The following is a 15,431-nucleotide window of genomic DNA, read 5'->3' on the forward strand; positions in this document are numbered from 1 at the left end:
CTTTATATTGTTATATCTTGTAACATGACATCTTGTTATGAAGTTATCTTTTAAAGAAATTGTTAGACGTGGGAGTGGCATTAGAGAAATTTTAGCCTTAAATGACATTTGTGGTTAAAACTTGAAAGAAAAATTCAGAGAGATTATACACTCACAGGCCACTTTATTAAGTGCACCTGTCTGTTAACTGCTCTTTAACACAAATTTGTAATCAGCCAATCACATGTAGACATGGTGAAGATGATCTGCTGCAGTTCAAACTGAGCATCAAAATGGAGGAGAAAGGTGATTTTAGTGACTTTGAAGGTGGCATTGTTGTTGGTGCTAGAGGCTGGTTTGAGTATTTCAGAAACTGCTGATCTACTGGGATTTTCACGCACAACCATCTCTGGGGTTTAAAGAGAATGGTCCGAAAAAGAGAAAACATCCTGTGAGTGGCAGTTCTGTGGGTGCAAATGCCTTATTGATGTCAGAGGAGAATGGCCAGATGGGTTGGAGCTGATAGAATAGCAACAGTAACTCAAACAATCACTTGCTACAACAGAGGTATGAGGAAGAGCATCTCTGAATGCACAACACGTTGAACCTTAAGGTGGATGGGCTACAGCAGCAGGAGACCACAGTGGGTGCCACACCTGTCAGCTAAGAACAGGAAACTGAGGCTTCAATACACACAAGCTCACCAAAATTGGACACAGAATAACGTTGCCTGTTCTGATTAGTCTCGCTTTCTGCTGCGACATTGGGATGGTAGGGTCATAATTTGGTATCAACAACATGAAAGCATGAATCCATCCTGCCTTGTATTTCAGACTGGTTGTGGTTGTGGTGTAATGGTGTCGGGGATATTTCCTTGGCACACTGGGCTCATTAGTACCAACTGAGCATCGTGCAAATGCCACAGCCTACCTGAGTAGTGTTGCTGACCATGTTCACCCTTTAATGACCACAGTGTTCCCATCTTCTGATGGCTACTTCCAGCAGGATAACATGCCATGTCATAAAGCAGGAATCATCTCAGACTGGTTTCTTGAACATGACAATGAGTTTACTGTACTCAAATGGCCTCCACTGTCACCAGAGCACCTTTGGGATGTGGTGGAACAGGATATTTGCATCATGGATGTGCAGCCGACAAATCTGCAGCAACTGCATGATGCTATCATGTCAATATAGACTAAAATCTCTAAGGAATATTATCAGTAGCTTGTTGCATCTATGCCACGAAGGATTGTCAGTTCTGAAGGCAAAAAGGAGCAGTACTAGTAAGGTGTACCTAATAAAGTGGCCGGTGAGTGTATATGTTAACATATACACAGCTGTAAACAACGGATAAGGGATCATAAAATTATTTTACTGTTATACAGTTAATAATGTTTAATTATTAACTGTAAACATGTTTTATATTTTAAATGAGGAAAATAAAGACACTTTATGGATGTGACTAAAAAAAGATTCAATGAATTACACACACAAACAAAGGGTTCTGCACAACCCTATTTATAATATTTATTGTGTTTGGCATATATAAGTGCACCCCTCACAAATCTTTTAACTTCATATTGCTAATTGGAAACTATACAATATTATATTTGTGCATATACATTAGATTCGTCAGTACTGAAGCCAAAACCGAAGCTTATTTAACAAAATAGCTTAGGATAATGGTCCAAAAAATTAGAACACCCAAATTTATATGTTATAGAAAAATGTTAAATACAAATTTCAAAAAGAGGAAAAATCTAGAGAAGCAAAGCAATGTAAAAATGTAGGTGAAATTTTGTAGGTTGCAATTTTTTTTTTGCAGAATTTTGCTTGAATTTAATTGTATTATCTTATAATTTCTAAATATATTTGGGGACTAAAATATTATTTTAATTAAGTATATCTGTTTAATAAATCTGTTTTGTTTACATGCAGCAAAATACATTGCATATTCACTGAGAAATGGAGAAAAATATTCATTTTCACAATAGGGTGACCTCAATTATGCTGAGGACTGTATGTGCATTTGGATACATCTGATTGGTTAGTTAGGGACCGATGATGCGAGACCAGCCGTGGTCAATCATAGCACATGATCCTCTCAAAATTCGTTTATGAAACTTTACTTAAGTAAATCATTTTTTGGTTTTAGGGATTGGATTAAGGAACCTAAAAATCTAAATCGAAATAACCTACATGACATAAAAGGTTAAAAAATATTGAATAATATTGCAGTAATGTTTATATGCTCCAATACCCCTAAATTGTATGTTTCAGCATCAATCAATACAAAAAAATATGTTGTACCTGTAAATGCTACAAACTGATAGAACAATGAGAGCAGGCTGCATATATCCTATAATTATAGTAAGAAGTGAGGTGACGGGGCACCCTCTCACACTCTGCCCCCTATAATTGGCAAAAAGCACTTTAACTGGAGCTAAATTCAGCAGTTTCTCTGTGCATTTTTAGCAAACGTGAGCTCTCAGGCAGTGCATTAAGAGGATGGAGTGAGAAGATGCTGACAGGTTGGAAACATCCTAATGGAGAGAGGCAGGGCTCATACGCCGCTCCAGGGAATGAATGCGACGTCACAGCTAGCAGTGCGCCGTTCAAGCGATCCCTAATTCCCCAGACTCCTGCGCCGCCGCTGGATATTATGCTGTTCATGAAACTCTAATAACAAGAGATACGGTATCATCTCTCTCTTTTTCATATGATCTCCATTACTACCAGCACTGCTCCTACTTTCATATTCTCCTCACACATTCACTCACTCATAATATCATCACCATCATCATCGCTATCAGAAATAATGTATTCATTGTCAAGCCCTACCTGACGGTGAGCACATCTCGCTTCACAAACACTTCACACAATGCTAAACGCACGTCCTGTGAGCTGTTTAAGGTTCATAAATCCGCCGGCTCTACTACACTTCTCCCTGAACAAAAGCTCAGAACAATGAGGTTATTTAGTATTCCTGCCGTACAGCTTCTTCCGAGAGCAAACACAATAGCAGAGAAAAGGTCCTGAACCGCCTCTCTCATTGCTTTCAAGCACTGCTCGCACCTGAAGAGGAGCTCAAGTGCTCGTCTTAACATGGAAACCTTTTTAACACACAATAGCAACGTTTTGCACATTAGGCGGAGAAGATTATGCATGAGAATAAACGGAAACAAAAAGCTGCATCTGTAGTGTACACAGTGATTAAAGCGTGTGTGAGTCACATTAGGCCTTTACACAGTATGTGGCATTTCATTTACTTAGAATACATTGATAACAATGGCTTAGTTGTAGCGAACATTACATGTTGCATTTGTATTTCTAACCATGACATTTGGTTAGAAATACGTTATTTTAAGAATCACCAGCGATCTAGGGACTGTAGATTGAACACATTCTATGAACCACACACACACACTATTGAACTACAAGTCCCGTCATGCACCTCGCACACAGCTGTTCTAGATCGCCATTGATTACACACATGCACACAGCCGAAGGATTGTCAAAGACTGATTACGAGAACTATATATTTCAGTTTGTGTTTCCCTCTTGTTGTCTGTTGTTTTTTGTTGTTGCGCCCATGATGCCCGTGTGTTTCTTGATCTGTTTGGCCTTTTTCTTGTTTTTGTCTTGTTTTGTTACAGTTTTTTCAATAAATGTTGAAATGCTGCGTTTGGATCTGCATTTTGTTTTTTTTCTCCTCTGCATTACAGACCGGATCTTGAAAATTATGCAGTTCTTACATGTGACCCTTTTTTGGAAATGGCCATAAATGCATTGTATGGGTCAAAATTATAGATTTTTTTTTAATGCCACAAATCATTATGGTATTATTATATTCTATGACAATATTTAAGCTACTGTAAGTTATCAAAACTTGATTAGTAATTTGCATCACTAAGAACTTAAATTGGACAACTTAAAGGCAATTTACTCCACATTTTGAAAATAGTTGTATCTCTGCCAAATATTTTCCTATTCTAACAAACTATACAATGATGGACAGCTTATATATTCATGTTTTTATGTTTAAATCATTTTAAAAATTGAAATTGACACTTGTGACTAGTTTTGTGGTCCAGTGTTATGTTTCCCAGCAAACAATGTAGAGTTTAATAGATGTCTAAAAGACATCTAAAAATAGACAGCTTGGCTCAAACGAGGCTAAACTTGGGCTGTCAGTGAAAATCTGATAGCCATCTAAGAGTAGCCCAAAACTAAACTAGTCATCAAATATTACACAGAAATTACTTGTGTAATCATTCATTTCTGTTTTTTTGACGAATAGTCTAGTTTCGGCCTATTTATAGACGTCTATTAGATTTTCACTGCCCAAATTTAGCCTTGTTTTAGCCAAGACAACTATGTTTAGACGTGTAGTAGACATCTTTTAAAAGCAAAAAAATGCTTGCTGGATTGTTTGGATACATAGTGATACAATCTATAGCTTTTTTCCTTTCTTAATCAAATGTGGAGTATCCCTAAATGGCAACATTCATTTTCACACCCAAATTGACCACCGTTTGACCTGAACCTCCTTTGAAAGTATTTGAGAGGGAGTAGACAGTGTATGTGTCAAGTTGCTGCTGGTGCTTCTATTTTTAGTGGACGTTATTGAGCAAAAATGAATGACTATTGAAATTAAAACTATGGATGCGAATGTATTTTGCATCAATAGGGGCAATATTACGGCTGAGGTGATACCCTTGAGCAAGGCACCAAAACCACAACTGCATCCCGGGTGTGTGTTCATTGCAAGTCTATGTAGGTCGATTTGAAATAAAAGCATCTGCTTATGCATAAATGTAAATGTCAGTTTTGTGACATTATATATGTGAATATTAAGACTTCTTTTTTAGACTAATGAATATGCATTGAAAAATGCCTTGTGACTTGTGCATTGCTGTTAGCAAAATGAAATGCTACACACTGCTTTGGTTAGGATTAAAATAACTATTGGCAAAATATAACAAGCCATAAAAAATAATAAAGATTCCATTCATAGACTCTTACTTATTAATCTTTTTAGTTAACATAATATTTATCGAGCTTCACTGTCATTACGCGTAGACATACAGAGGAACGAAAAGTCATGTCTCGCAGGACAACGGTGCTACATTAATCATGAATACAAACACAACACTTGACATGAGAGCTTAACTAATTAAAATTATGCACTTTGTGTATTCTTTTTTTACATTTTCTTTTCTTTGGTATCAGTTTATTTTAAGGTTTCCTTGCTACAAATGTTTTGTTTAATTACTACAGATATTAAATTTTGCATAATTACAAGCAACTAACCCTAAACCTAACCTGCATTCTAACCCTAACCATGCTGCATAGTATGTATATGTATTACTCTGTAACAAGGACAGCTTAAAATAAAGTGTAGCCCTAAAATATTGTGCCTGATTAAGGATTAAGTACTGGAGACGTATTTGTATTACATGTTTTCTAAAACGTTATGCTTAAATAAACAAATAGGGTATTATTTATTTAAATATGGACTAATTTGCACACAATCTGAACATGATAAATTCAGGTTCACAATTCTTCTTTCTTTCCTTCTTTTATTTATTTATTCATTTATTTTAACATATTACACTCAGTGTTTTTTTACAGAGTGGATTTTGGTACCACTTTGGGTATTTATGTATATAATTTTTCTTCGGATTAATCCCTTTCTTCGTCAGTGGTCACCACAGCGAAATGAACCGCCAGCTAATCCAGCATATGTTTTACAAAGCGGATTCCCCTTCCATCTGCAACCCAGTACTTGAAAACATCCATACAAACTTATTCTCACACACACTACAGTCAATTTAGTTTATTCAATTCACCTATAGCGCGTGTCTTTGAACTGTGGCACCCGGAGGAAACCCACTCCAACATGGGTAGAAGTACAAACAGAAATGCTAACAGGCCCAGCTGAGGCTCAAAGTAGCGACCTTCTTTCTGTGAGGCAACAGTGCTAACCACTGAGACCCCGTATCACATATTGTACATATTTTTTGTAATATACTTTAGGAGATTAGTTTTGGAGATTTACTCTTTTGTGTACTCATTGGTCATTTTTTATTTATATTGTCCTTGATTGATTTTAGACTGTTCCTGAGTAAGGTTTAGATATACCAGAGATGCCCAAACTTGGGCCCATGGTAACCTTTGATTTGGCCCACCATCCTATTTAAGAAGAACAGGAAAATGATGAGGAGAGTTTAGAGATTGTCATTTTAAATTTAATGTAAACTTTTATTTCTATGATATATTGTTAAGCTACGTTAATGAAATGTTTCAATTTAAATGCTGTAGTTTACTTAAAAATGTTTATACTGTCACCTGACAGATCAGTGGCAGATTTAAGCATGGGCAATATGGGCGATCACCCAGGGCGGCATCTTGCTGAGGGTGGCACGGGGAGACAAACAAACAAAAACAAAACAAAACTCGATTTACTTTATGCAAGTGTATTAATTGAGAGTGGTAATTCCAGCACAAAAAAATGTTAGGTGGCATTCACATTTTGCATCTTTTGCAAGCGCAAGTTTGTTATTTTCTATGTTTAACCGAAACAACGCTAGTCAAAACAAACTGACATGTGCTCAAAAAAAAAACAAACATTCCCACATGCCTCACTTCTCCTGTTCTCAGTGTGAATTCCAGTTGTTTACATGCACAATGAAAAAATATGCACAGCTCATGTGCAACATCAACAGCACGAGGCGAGTTTTGGAAGTCGAAAAAATTAAAGTTTATATGATATGATAATGATCTTATTTTAGGCAGATAAAACTTAATAACTTTAATTCTCTGTCATGTGTTGGGTCTAAGACAACAGATAATTCTATAAAACACTTTTTTCCATATTCTATAGAGTTGTCATAATTAATATTCATGCAAAAGATTTCTTGAGTGATCTTAGCATATCACTCCAGTTGGGTCTTTACAATGTTTTTCTAGTTAATAATAATAATAATAATAATAATAATAATAATACATTTTTTATAATAAATATAAATTGCTACATTTATTGAAAATAAATAAATATATTTCATAGTGGTAGGGGAAAGGTGAGCTTTACTGTATGTCAATCAATGCCCCTGGGTTTGGGTTACTTTAATTAACTATATGATGATATAATTGATGACTTTGCAGGAAAAAAAGGCAAGATAGGTTCAGATGTAGTAAAATGTCAGTACAGTTTCAGTTTGTATGCAATCTGAATTGTTTGTTCGAGTCAATTACATGTTCCAACCACAAAGTGTCTCATTTTATTTTTGAGGGGGGGTGGGGGACGGGTGAATATGGGTGGTTCACCTAGGGTGCCATTCAAACTAGAACTGCCACTATGACAGGTAGAGGACAATGCAGAGACTTTGAGCAAATCAAGTCAAAGGCAGATTCTGCTTGACTAGAGCATTCAGCATTGAACTCCACTAAGTTTTAAATGTGATTGTGTTTTGATTGCAATATCTTATCATTAAAAAGTTATACTGCATTAGTTAATACAATTCAGATTGATTATTTTCTATTAATTTTTAAATATAATGAAATACATTAAGAAATTACCAATTTTTTACAACTTTACAAATTACAACTTTAATGTAAAATAGTTTGGTATATTTATCTTTGGCACATGGATCTCAGTGATATTTGTTTTTTGGCCTTTCATACAAAAAAGTTTGGGCACCCCTGACATATACAAATTATCACAGAATTTATGCATTTATCTCAGAAAATGTAATGACTTTGAGAGTTTTGACAGCACTATTTATTTATACAAATTTGAAGGCCATTATAATTAGAAAGCTCAATCCAGGCCGAAATAAAGCAGAATTATAATCAAGCTGAGGTTAACTATACTGTTTATGCATTTAACTCAGCAGTGCGTCCAGATAGACGGTCCCTGAAGGGCTGTTGGAGCAACAGTAGAAACATGTCCGTCTTTTCAGCTCTATCAAAGCTCTGTGTCTGGATCTCTCTTACATCATTTCCCCAATACTCAGCCAGGGACATCAAAAGGCAATAAAGTCATTAAAACAAGAAGAAAAAAAGAGAGATCAAAAGAAAGGAGCTGGCTGGCCTTCAACTATTAATAAACCTTGACAGTATGCATGTCGATCTGAGCGAGAGAAACCTTGTAACTACACAAGGACACAGTTAGCCAGGGCTCAGATGAACACTGCGTTGCTGTCGTGAGCTCATCTCGGCGGATTTGAGGGAAGCCCAGGTGGTTTTAGCTGGAGCGCAGGCGTCCTAGAAAACAGCCTGTGCCCAGGATAAAGAGCCCACAACAGAGGGTGAAATTCCCTGTAGTAACATTTTGAAAAGTCCTTCTCCTGTTTTGGGGCTGAGAGTTTGTCATGGAGAGGAATGGAAAGAGGAGGTGAAAAACTCCTCCTGACCCACATGCAGCAGCGGGACGGTTCAGTCTGATCCCTTGAGAAATGCACGAGGGAGAGAGAGAACTGAAGAGTTGCGCATTTATGGTTTTATTGCAGGATGTGTTTGATTATGTAGTCAGATTATTTAGAGGAGAATTAGCTTTAGGCATTTTACAATAATAATACAGTTTTTAATGTCTTTAAGCTCTCAGGGCAAGGTGAAGATTACTAATAGTATCACTAAACAGTGCTCAGCATATATAAGTGCACCCCTCACGAATCTCTCTTTTAAATTCATATTTTTAATAGGAAGCTATACAATATTATATTTGTGCATATACATTAGATTAGTCAGTACTGAAGCCAAATCTGGAGCTTATCTAACCAAATAACTTAGGAGAATGGTCCAAAACTAGTACACCCAAATTTATATGTTATGAAAATAATAAATACAAATTTAAAAAAAGAGAAAAAATCAAGAGAAGCAATTTTTTTTAATTTAGTTGAAATTTTGTAGATTGTATATATATATATATATATATATATATATATATATATATATATATATATATATATTTTTTTTTTTTTTTTTTTTTTTTTTTATTTATTTATTTATTTATTTTTTTTTGCAGTATTTGGTTTGAATTTAATTGTATTATCTTTGTGTTTGGTGACTGAAATGTTGTTTTAATAAATATGTTTGTTTAATAAATCTGTTTTGTTTAAATGCATCAAAATATATTAGCCATATTCACTAAGAGAAATGGATAAAACTATTCATTTTTAAAATGGAATGTAGTCTATTGCTGAGTACTGCACTTTCCCAGTTGATTACATTAAGATGGGCAAACATTGTTTTTGTATTAGAATTTAAATGTTACCCTTGGATATGCAAATGAGGTATTATGTAATTAAAATGGGCTAATTTACACACAAACCTGAACTCTGTGTGAAATCAGGTTTACAGTTGTTGTTCAATTTGTTTTACATAATACACCCAATAGTATGGGGATGCAGTGGTGCAGTAGGTAGTGCTGTCGCCTCACAGCAAGAAGTTGGCGTTTCTGTGTGGAGTTTGCATGTTCTCCCTGTGTTCACGTGGGTTTCCTCCGGGTGCTCTGTTTTCCCACACAATCCAAAGACATGCGGTACAGGTGAATTGGGTAGGCTAAACTGTCCGTAGTGTATGAGTGTGTGTGTGAATGAGTGTGTGGGATGCTTCCCAGTGATGGGTTGTGGCTGGAAGGGCATTTGCTGCATAAAAACGTGCTGGATAAGTTGGTGGTTCATTCCGCTGTGGTGACCCCGGATTAATAAAGGGACTAAGCCGACAAAAAAATGAATGAATGAATGAGACCCAATATTTTTTTTTTTTCAGAAAGGATGTTGGTCATAACTTTTAGCACAGTAATACTGCAAATAGTACTGCAGAAACCCAGTAAAAACAGATATATTTTCCAGAATGTATATAATGATGTGTGAAATCATCATTATGCATGAGCACATGCCTCTAATATATTTGAGTAAAACTGTGAGGTGTGGTGTATGAAAGTGGTGCTGAAGTGGAGATTTATGCTTCAGTGCAGGAAAAATCATAATTTTGGGAAAACTGCCTTTAAAAATTCTAGATTGTAACTGAAATCTGCAGACAGGTCTGACAAAAGTAACACTTAAAAGTGGATTTTGCATGATTTCTTTACATAAGACTAAACATAACAATATGAAAAGCCCAAAATCTCAACATTGATGATGGTGCATGAAAAACGTAAAGGTCCCATGAAATAAAAATAAAAAGGTTTAGATGTTAGTTTCAGTCTGTTAGATTTAAGGATATCTAGCTAGTATGCTTCAAAACAGTGACAAAATTCACATTTAGATAATATAAAACTGATATAAACATCCAACGCTTACAGTACCCTTTCACCTAACTATATTTCACATGACATCATATTTAAGTTTCTCATCAAATCATAACCAATCAAATGTTCTCTAGTATCTGACATGTCCCGCCCCCTTCAAGATGCTTCTCATTTGATTTTTTCGTTTGATACGCTTGAACTCAACCACTTTCACTGGCAGAGCTATGATAAAAACAAAATACAATTGGCTGTTTTTTTAAATGGGGAGGAGCTACTCTGTCCCACCCTCAATGTTTTTATTGAGATCACATTAAACATTAAACAAAAAAAATTCACTTTTTAAAGCACTTCAGGGGAGCTTATTTATCAGCATCGATGGTTCCATGTTAAAGGTTCAAGAAACCCTTGTGTACTTTTTTAAAGATTTTAACAGATTTCTGTATGCTGGGCATCAGTTAAGACATTACCACCGGCTGCAGCTTTAATTATGGATCAAACTGGATAATTTTAAGGTTTTGTCAGCTAATTTCATCTTAGGATCAAAATTGGTGATGTAGCGCTCGTCTGTCTGTCCAGAGATGATTGGTCTCTCATTATTCATAGCTAAGTATTCTTATCTTATGAAAGGACTTTGCTTCTTAATTATTCATAAGAGCCTATGCTTTTTGATGACAGACTTGCCAAGCTGAAAGATCGCGGCTTGTCATGCAGTATTTAGCGTTTCATGAAGAGTCGTATGTGATTGTTTCCATGATCTAAAGGGTTTTTATGCATGGCTTTCTCTGCGATGCTCTGCGATACAGCCAAGCTGCTTGTGTGTAGCTAGCATTTTTGTCGGGAGAGCTGTACGAGAATTGGAGAATGGTGTCCTTTATGTTTTATCAGTTAAGTTTGTTACCATTCATACACATCAACTATATCCGTGCTGCTGTGTTCGCCTTTGCTTAAAATCATACAGATTACCGGCAGGGCTAATGGTTAGAATAGGTAGGGCAAGAGACCTGCTGTTCACTGTCTGTATTCAAACCCACAGATTAAGGAGAAGAGAAGTCCTCATTTAGTGCTTCCATGATTATCTTTATAATGATGTAACAAAGTGTAGTCAAGCGTAACCTATATATAACATGTAATTCCAACCTATCGTGTTTGAAGCAGGGCATTAAATTACTTATTGTTCATTTTTCTTTGCATTTTAACTTTGTAAACTATAAAATCATGGGTCTCCTCACGTTTTGTGTCTGATTTTTGTCTAATTTGTGCACCAACTGACAATTGTTTGCTTCGCTTCCCTCTTTTTCACCTGCTCTGCCGACTACGCCCACTCCTCCCCCTGCTCTCAGCGCTCAACGCCCATCAGACTTGAACTGAAAGAGGGGGGTTTCATGACCCTTTAAACCTTACCAATTCACAAAAATATCTATACAGTAGAAATGAGTTCTATAAATTATCAAAATGTATTCACATTAATGGAAATACTACACTACACATTTACAAACGTTTTAGGGATATCAATTTTTTCTGTGGCATTTGTGCAAAACCCCCTTTTTGGTGTATATTTGTTCGATATCTGGAGCTTGCACCAAACTCAGACTTTGTCACTTGCAACTGAGGTCTCTAATAGCTGGAGAAAGCTACCTGTTAATATTCTCATTCATCTCAATGGCAGTTGTTCAACCCCTGGATGTATGCAATTTGCAAACTGCCATCAGTGCTTAAGGGAACTCACTTCTGCAGCCAGGTTTGAGCCGTATGTGACTAATCACCCTGAAGCCAAAGGGAAATAACATCATGACAAAGCTGATTGTCTGATGACACTGCAAGAGCACACACAGATCCAGACCTTTCACTGATGACTATCAGGAGCTTTGACGTCAAAAGCAGCAGAGAGAAATTGCTCAATAAATAAATAATTAAATCAAATTTCATTTGAAAATGACGAATACTTTCCTTGTAAAAAAATAGTATTTTGCTATTGTTGGTGTTTGTAGTGAACCTGCACATAAAACAAAAAAAAAATCAGTGTAAAACATTTTGTATGGTAATTTAAAATTGTTAGGCATTTTAAAAAATATTAAAAATAAAATGTGAAATGGCTTTAAACATTGATACGATCTGCCAAACCACCCATTTGTCAGCAAGCATTTATTCGTTCATTCATTTTCTTTTCAGCTTAGTCCCTTTATTGATCCCGGGTCGCCACAGCAGAATGAGCCGCCAACTTATCCAGCATATGTTTTACACAGCGTACGCCCTTCTAGCTGCAACCCATCTATGGGGAACACACATACACTCATTCACACACATATACTAAGGATAATTTTAGCTTACCCAATTCACCTGTACCGCAGGAGCACCCAAAGGAAACACACACGAACGCAGGAAGAACATGCAAACTCCACACAGAAATGCCAACTGACCCAGCCAAGGCTCGAACCAGTGACCTTCTTGCTGTGAGGCGAAAGCACTTCCTACTGCACCACCGTGTCGCCCAGCAAGCTTTTAATCATTGAAAATAATAGATTTTGTATGATCACTTATTACTTTTTATACCATTTTTATGCACACGTCAATATAAGCATGTTGCTTTATTTTTACATAGTAAATACTGTTTGTTATGCTGAATTTTTTAAGCAAGTTTTATAAGCAATATTTTACCTATGTGTCATTTTTTACAAAAGTTATTTCAAATAATAAAGACTTTACTTGAACCTAAAATGTTTTTTCTGTATAAAACCACTAGTACATTTTATTTGATGCAGAAATCTTGTATTTTGTGCATATTTAATATTTTCTTTGATGTTTGGAAAAATCAGCATATTTGTATTTTATGTTAAAATAATATAAAATTATCCCATGATGAGACAAGAGTTACAAAAGTCCATACCAGATACCAGGATATAAAGTACCTGTTTGCAGGATTACTAGAGTCTGATACATTTTTCTTTAAAATTTATTGCAACATTATCCTTGTGCTACTAAATATCTGAGCCTTAAACAATTAATTTTTTTAACAATTACTGTAAAATGACCACAGCTGAAACCACTATATGTCAACTGAAAAATTATTTCCTTTAAACTTTTTATCATTGGCAGGCTTTGCAGTGAACCTGCAGGTGATCCTGTCAAACCCTCGTGCCCTGTTCAAGAGAAGAGGAGCAAAACCAGGAATGCAAGAGTCTGATTTCCTTAAACAGATCACAAAGGTAGAAGACTTGGAGCCAAAGGCAAAGAACTGTACCCAGGTCAGTGGAGCAGCCTGCATTTACATCCTTCGTGACAATTATTAGGCGTATTAAATCCTGTGTCTAGATTTTGATATTCCTCTATTATTTTCTAATCTCTGAGATACTGTATTTGTTTGGGCATTGCATCTTTTTACACATGGTTTTAATGCTGTCATAGAGTGCATTAATTCAATGTACTAAATTGTTCTCTGATATGCATGTAAAAAGTATGTGGCTTAGGTAAGTTTAAAAATATGTGCAGGAATAGTTTTATATGCTCATTTATAACCACAGGAATTACTCCTAGAATGAAAACCTCAGTTTTGGCCATACTTGGAATAGTGCTCTGACTCTCTGCAGCTTGTTTGAGACCATAAGATACACTGTCTGCTCTAAAATACACACATGAAAAATAATTATACCTTATTTGAAAAAAACAAAACAAAACAAAAACTATTAGGGTAGAAGCCTTGTTAACATTTTTTTCAACTGAAGTAGTTGAGAGAGTGAAGTTTGCTACTGAGCTTTAGTAAAATATAGGATAAATTAGTATTATAATTGACAAAAGAAAGAGACAAATATGCATTTAGTGTTGTATTTTGAAGCTTTAATGTATTGATCTTATTCCTTACATACGAGCGGCCACAGTAATTGGAATCTTTTTGGCTCGAGACTTACGGTTTTAGAGATTAAAACAGCTTATAATGCTGCTTGATGTAGCAAACTGATGTTATATTATTATATTATTCTACTTTTTATCTATTGGCATCACACACTTATTTGTAGAGCAAGCAGTTTGACCGTTTTCTGCCATTTATTATTTCTAATTATTTCTAGGGGTGTCAAAATTAATTGTTTCTTCAGTGCACTGCTATGCAGATAGGGACAGATCGATATCGGTTCATTAATAGATCATAACCGGTTATTATGTACTGACATCATTTATCTCCTATCCGCAATGTCGCAGTAGAATACTATGTCGAAGGAGGCCAGGGCGAGTAAACAAAATGCTCCTACTACTTAAAAGGTAGATAATTATGCACAATTCAACTGCTTGTGAGTTTGCTGGAAAGTATTTCATTGACACTGAAGTAGGCACAGCACATGAGCTGCTATTTCACTACTAGGTTGAAATGCTGTAGAAATCTATCTCTGCGTCTCGCACTTTCTCTCATTTTGGACATTTGACCCGCTGGTGTGTTTGTGAGATAACTTTTTTTTCTCTTCTTGGCTGTTAAAGCGATACTTGTGGATCCAGACACAAGTGTGTCTGAGGTGCGAGTTTTCTCCATTGTGTCTATTATGGATTACCTGCGACAACCACGTATTATGCACATACTGACTGTAACCGCAGATGTTCTTCCCACGTCACTCATCGGTAAACATCGCTTTCATTTCTAAAGCCAATCGCAGCCCTTTCTGTTGAGTGGGTGAAGACAATGGCCAATCATAGGGTGTAATATTTTAAACTCAGCCGTTTACATGTGTCTGTTGGCTCATTAAAAACTTACATGGCAAATTTCACAATATACGCATTAACAAAAAATAAATTTAAACAGACCTCTAAAATCTTTTTAGGGTGGTGCAGAATACAGTTATAATCTGTATATCCAGCATTTTGCATGGTTTGCATTGTTGCCTGCTAAATGTTGCTAAATACAGGTGTAAATGTGATCTAAAATGTTTTGAGCTTTTCCACCTTTGACTACATCTGTAGCATAAATCACATAAATCAGATTGCTTTTGCAGTGTAATTGTGGTTCAATTATTTCAAAAAGACAGGAATGGACACCTATTGACCAACATGTGATTCCTATAGGACATATGAAAGTATCATTTTGGAAATGCTCCTTGGTATGCCAATCTATTCTTCTTTCAGGGACAATAGGGGAAATAAGAGACAGGAGAATTTGAAAATGAAAGCTGCATTCCTATGCATTTGACTTGTCTGGATCTAAAAGCTCTTTCGT

The 15,431-nt window shown here is 35.8% G+C and overlaps 1 protein-coding gene across 2 annotated transcripts in view; it reads left to right on the forward strand.

Moving 5' to 3' along the window:
* Nucleotides 1-15,431, forward strand: part of b3gat2 (beta-1,3-glucuronyltransferase 2 (glucuronosyltransferase S)) — a 58,079-nt gene that overhangs the window by 19,741 nt on the left and 22,907 nt on the right. The window contains exon 3 of one of the 2 annotated variants that reach the window (XM_073919502.1): nt 2,458-3,676. In XM_073919502.1, the coding sequence (XP_073775603.1) occupies nt 2,458-2,486 (29 nt within the window). In that variant the 3' untranslated portion in view covers nt 2,487-3,676. 2 annotated transcript variants of the gene reach the window in all.

This window comes from Danio rerio, chromosome 13 (assembly GCF_049306965.1).
Source record: "Danio rerio strain Tuebingen ecotype United States chromosome 13, GRCz12tu, whole genome shotgun sequence".
Classification (NCBI taxonomy): Eukaryota; Metazoa; Chordata; class Actinopteri; order Cypriniformes; family Danionidae; genus Danio; species Danio rerio.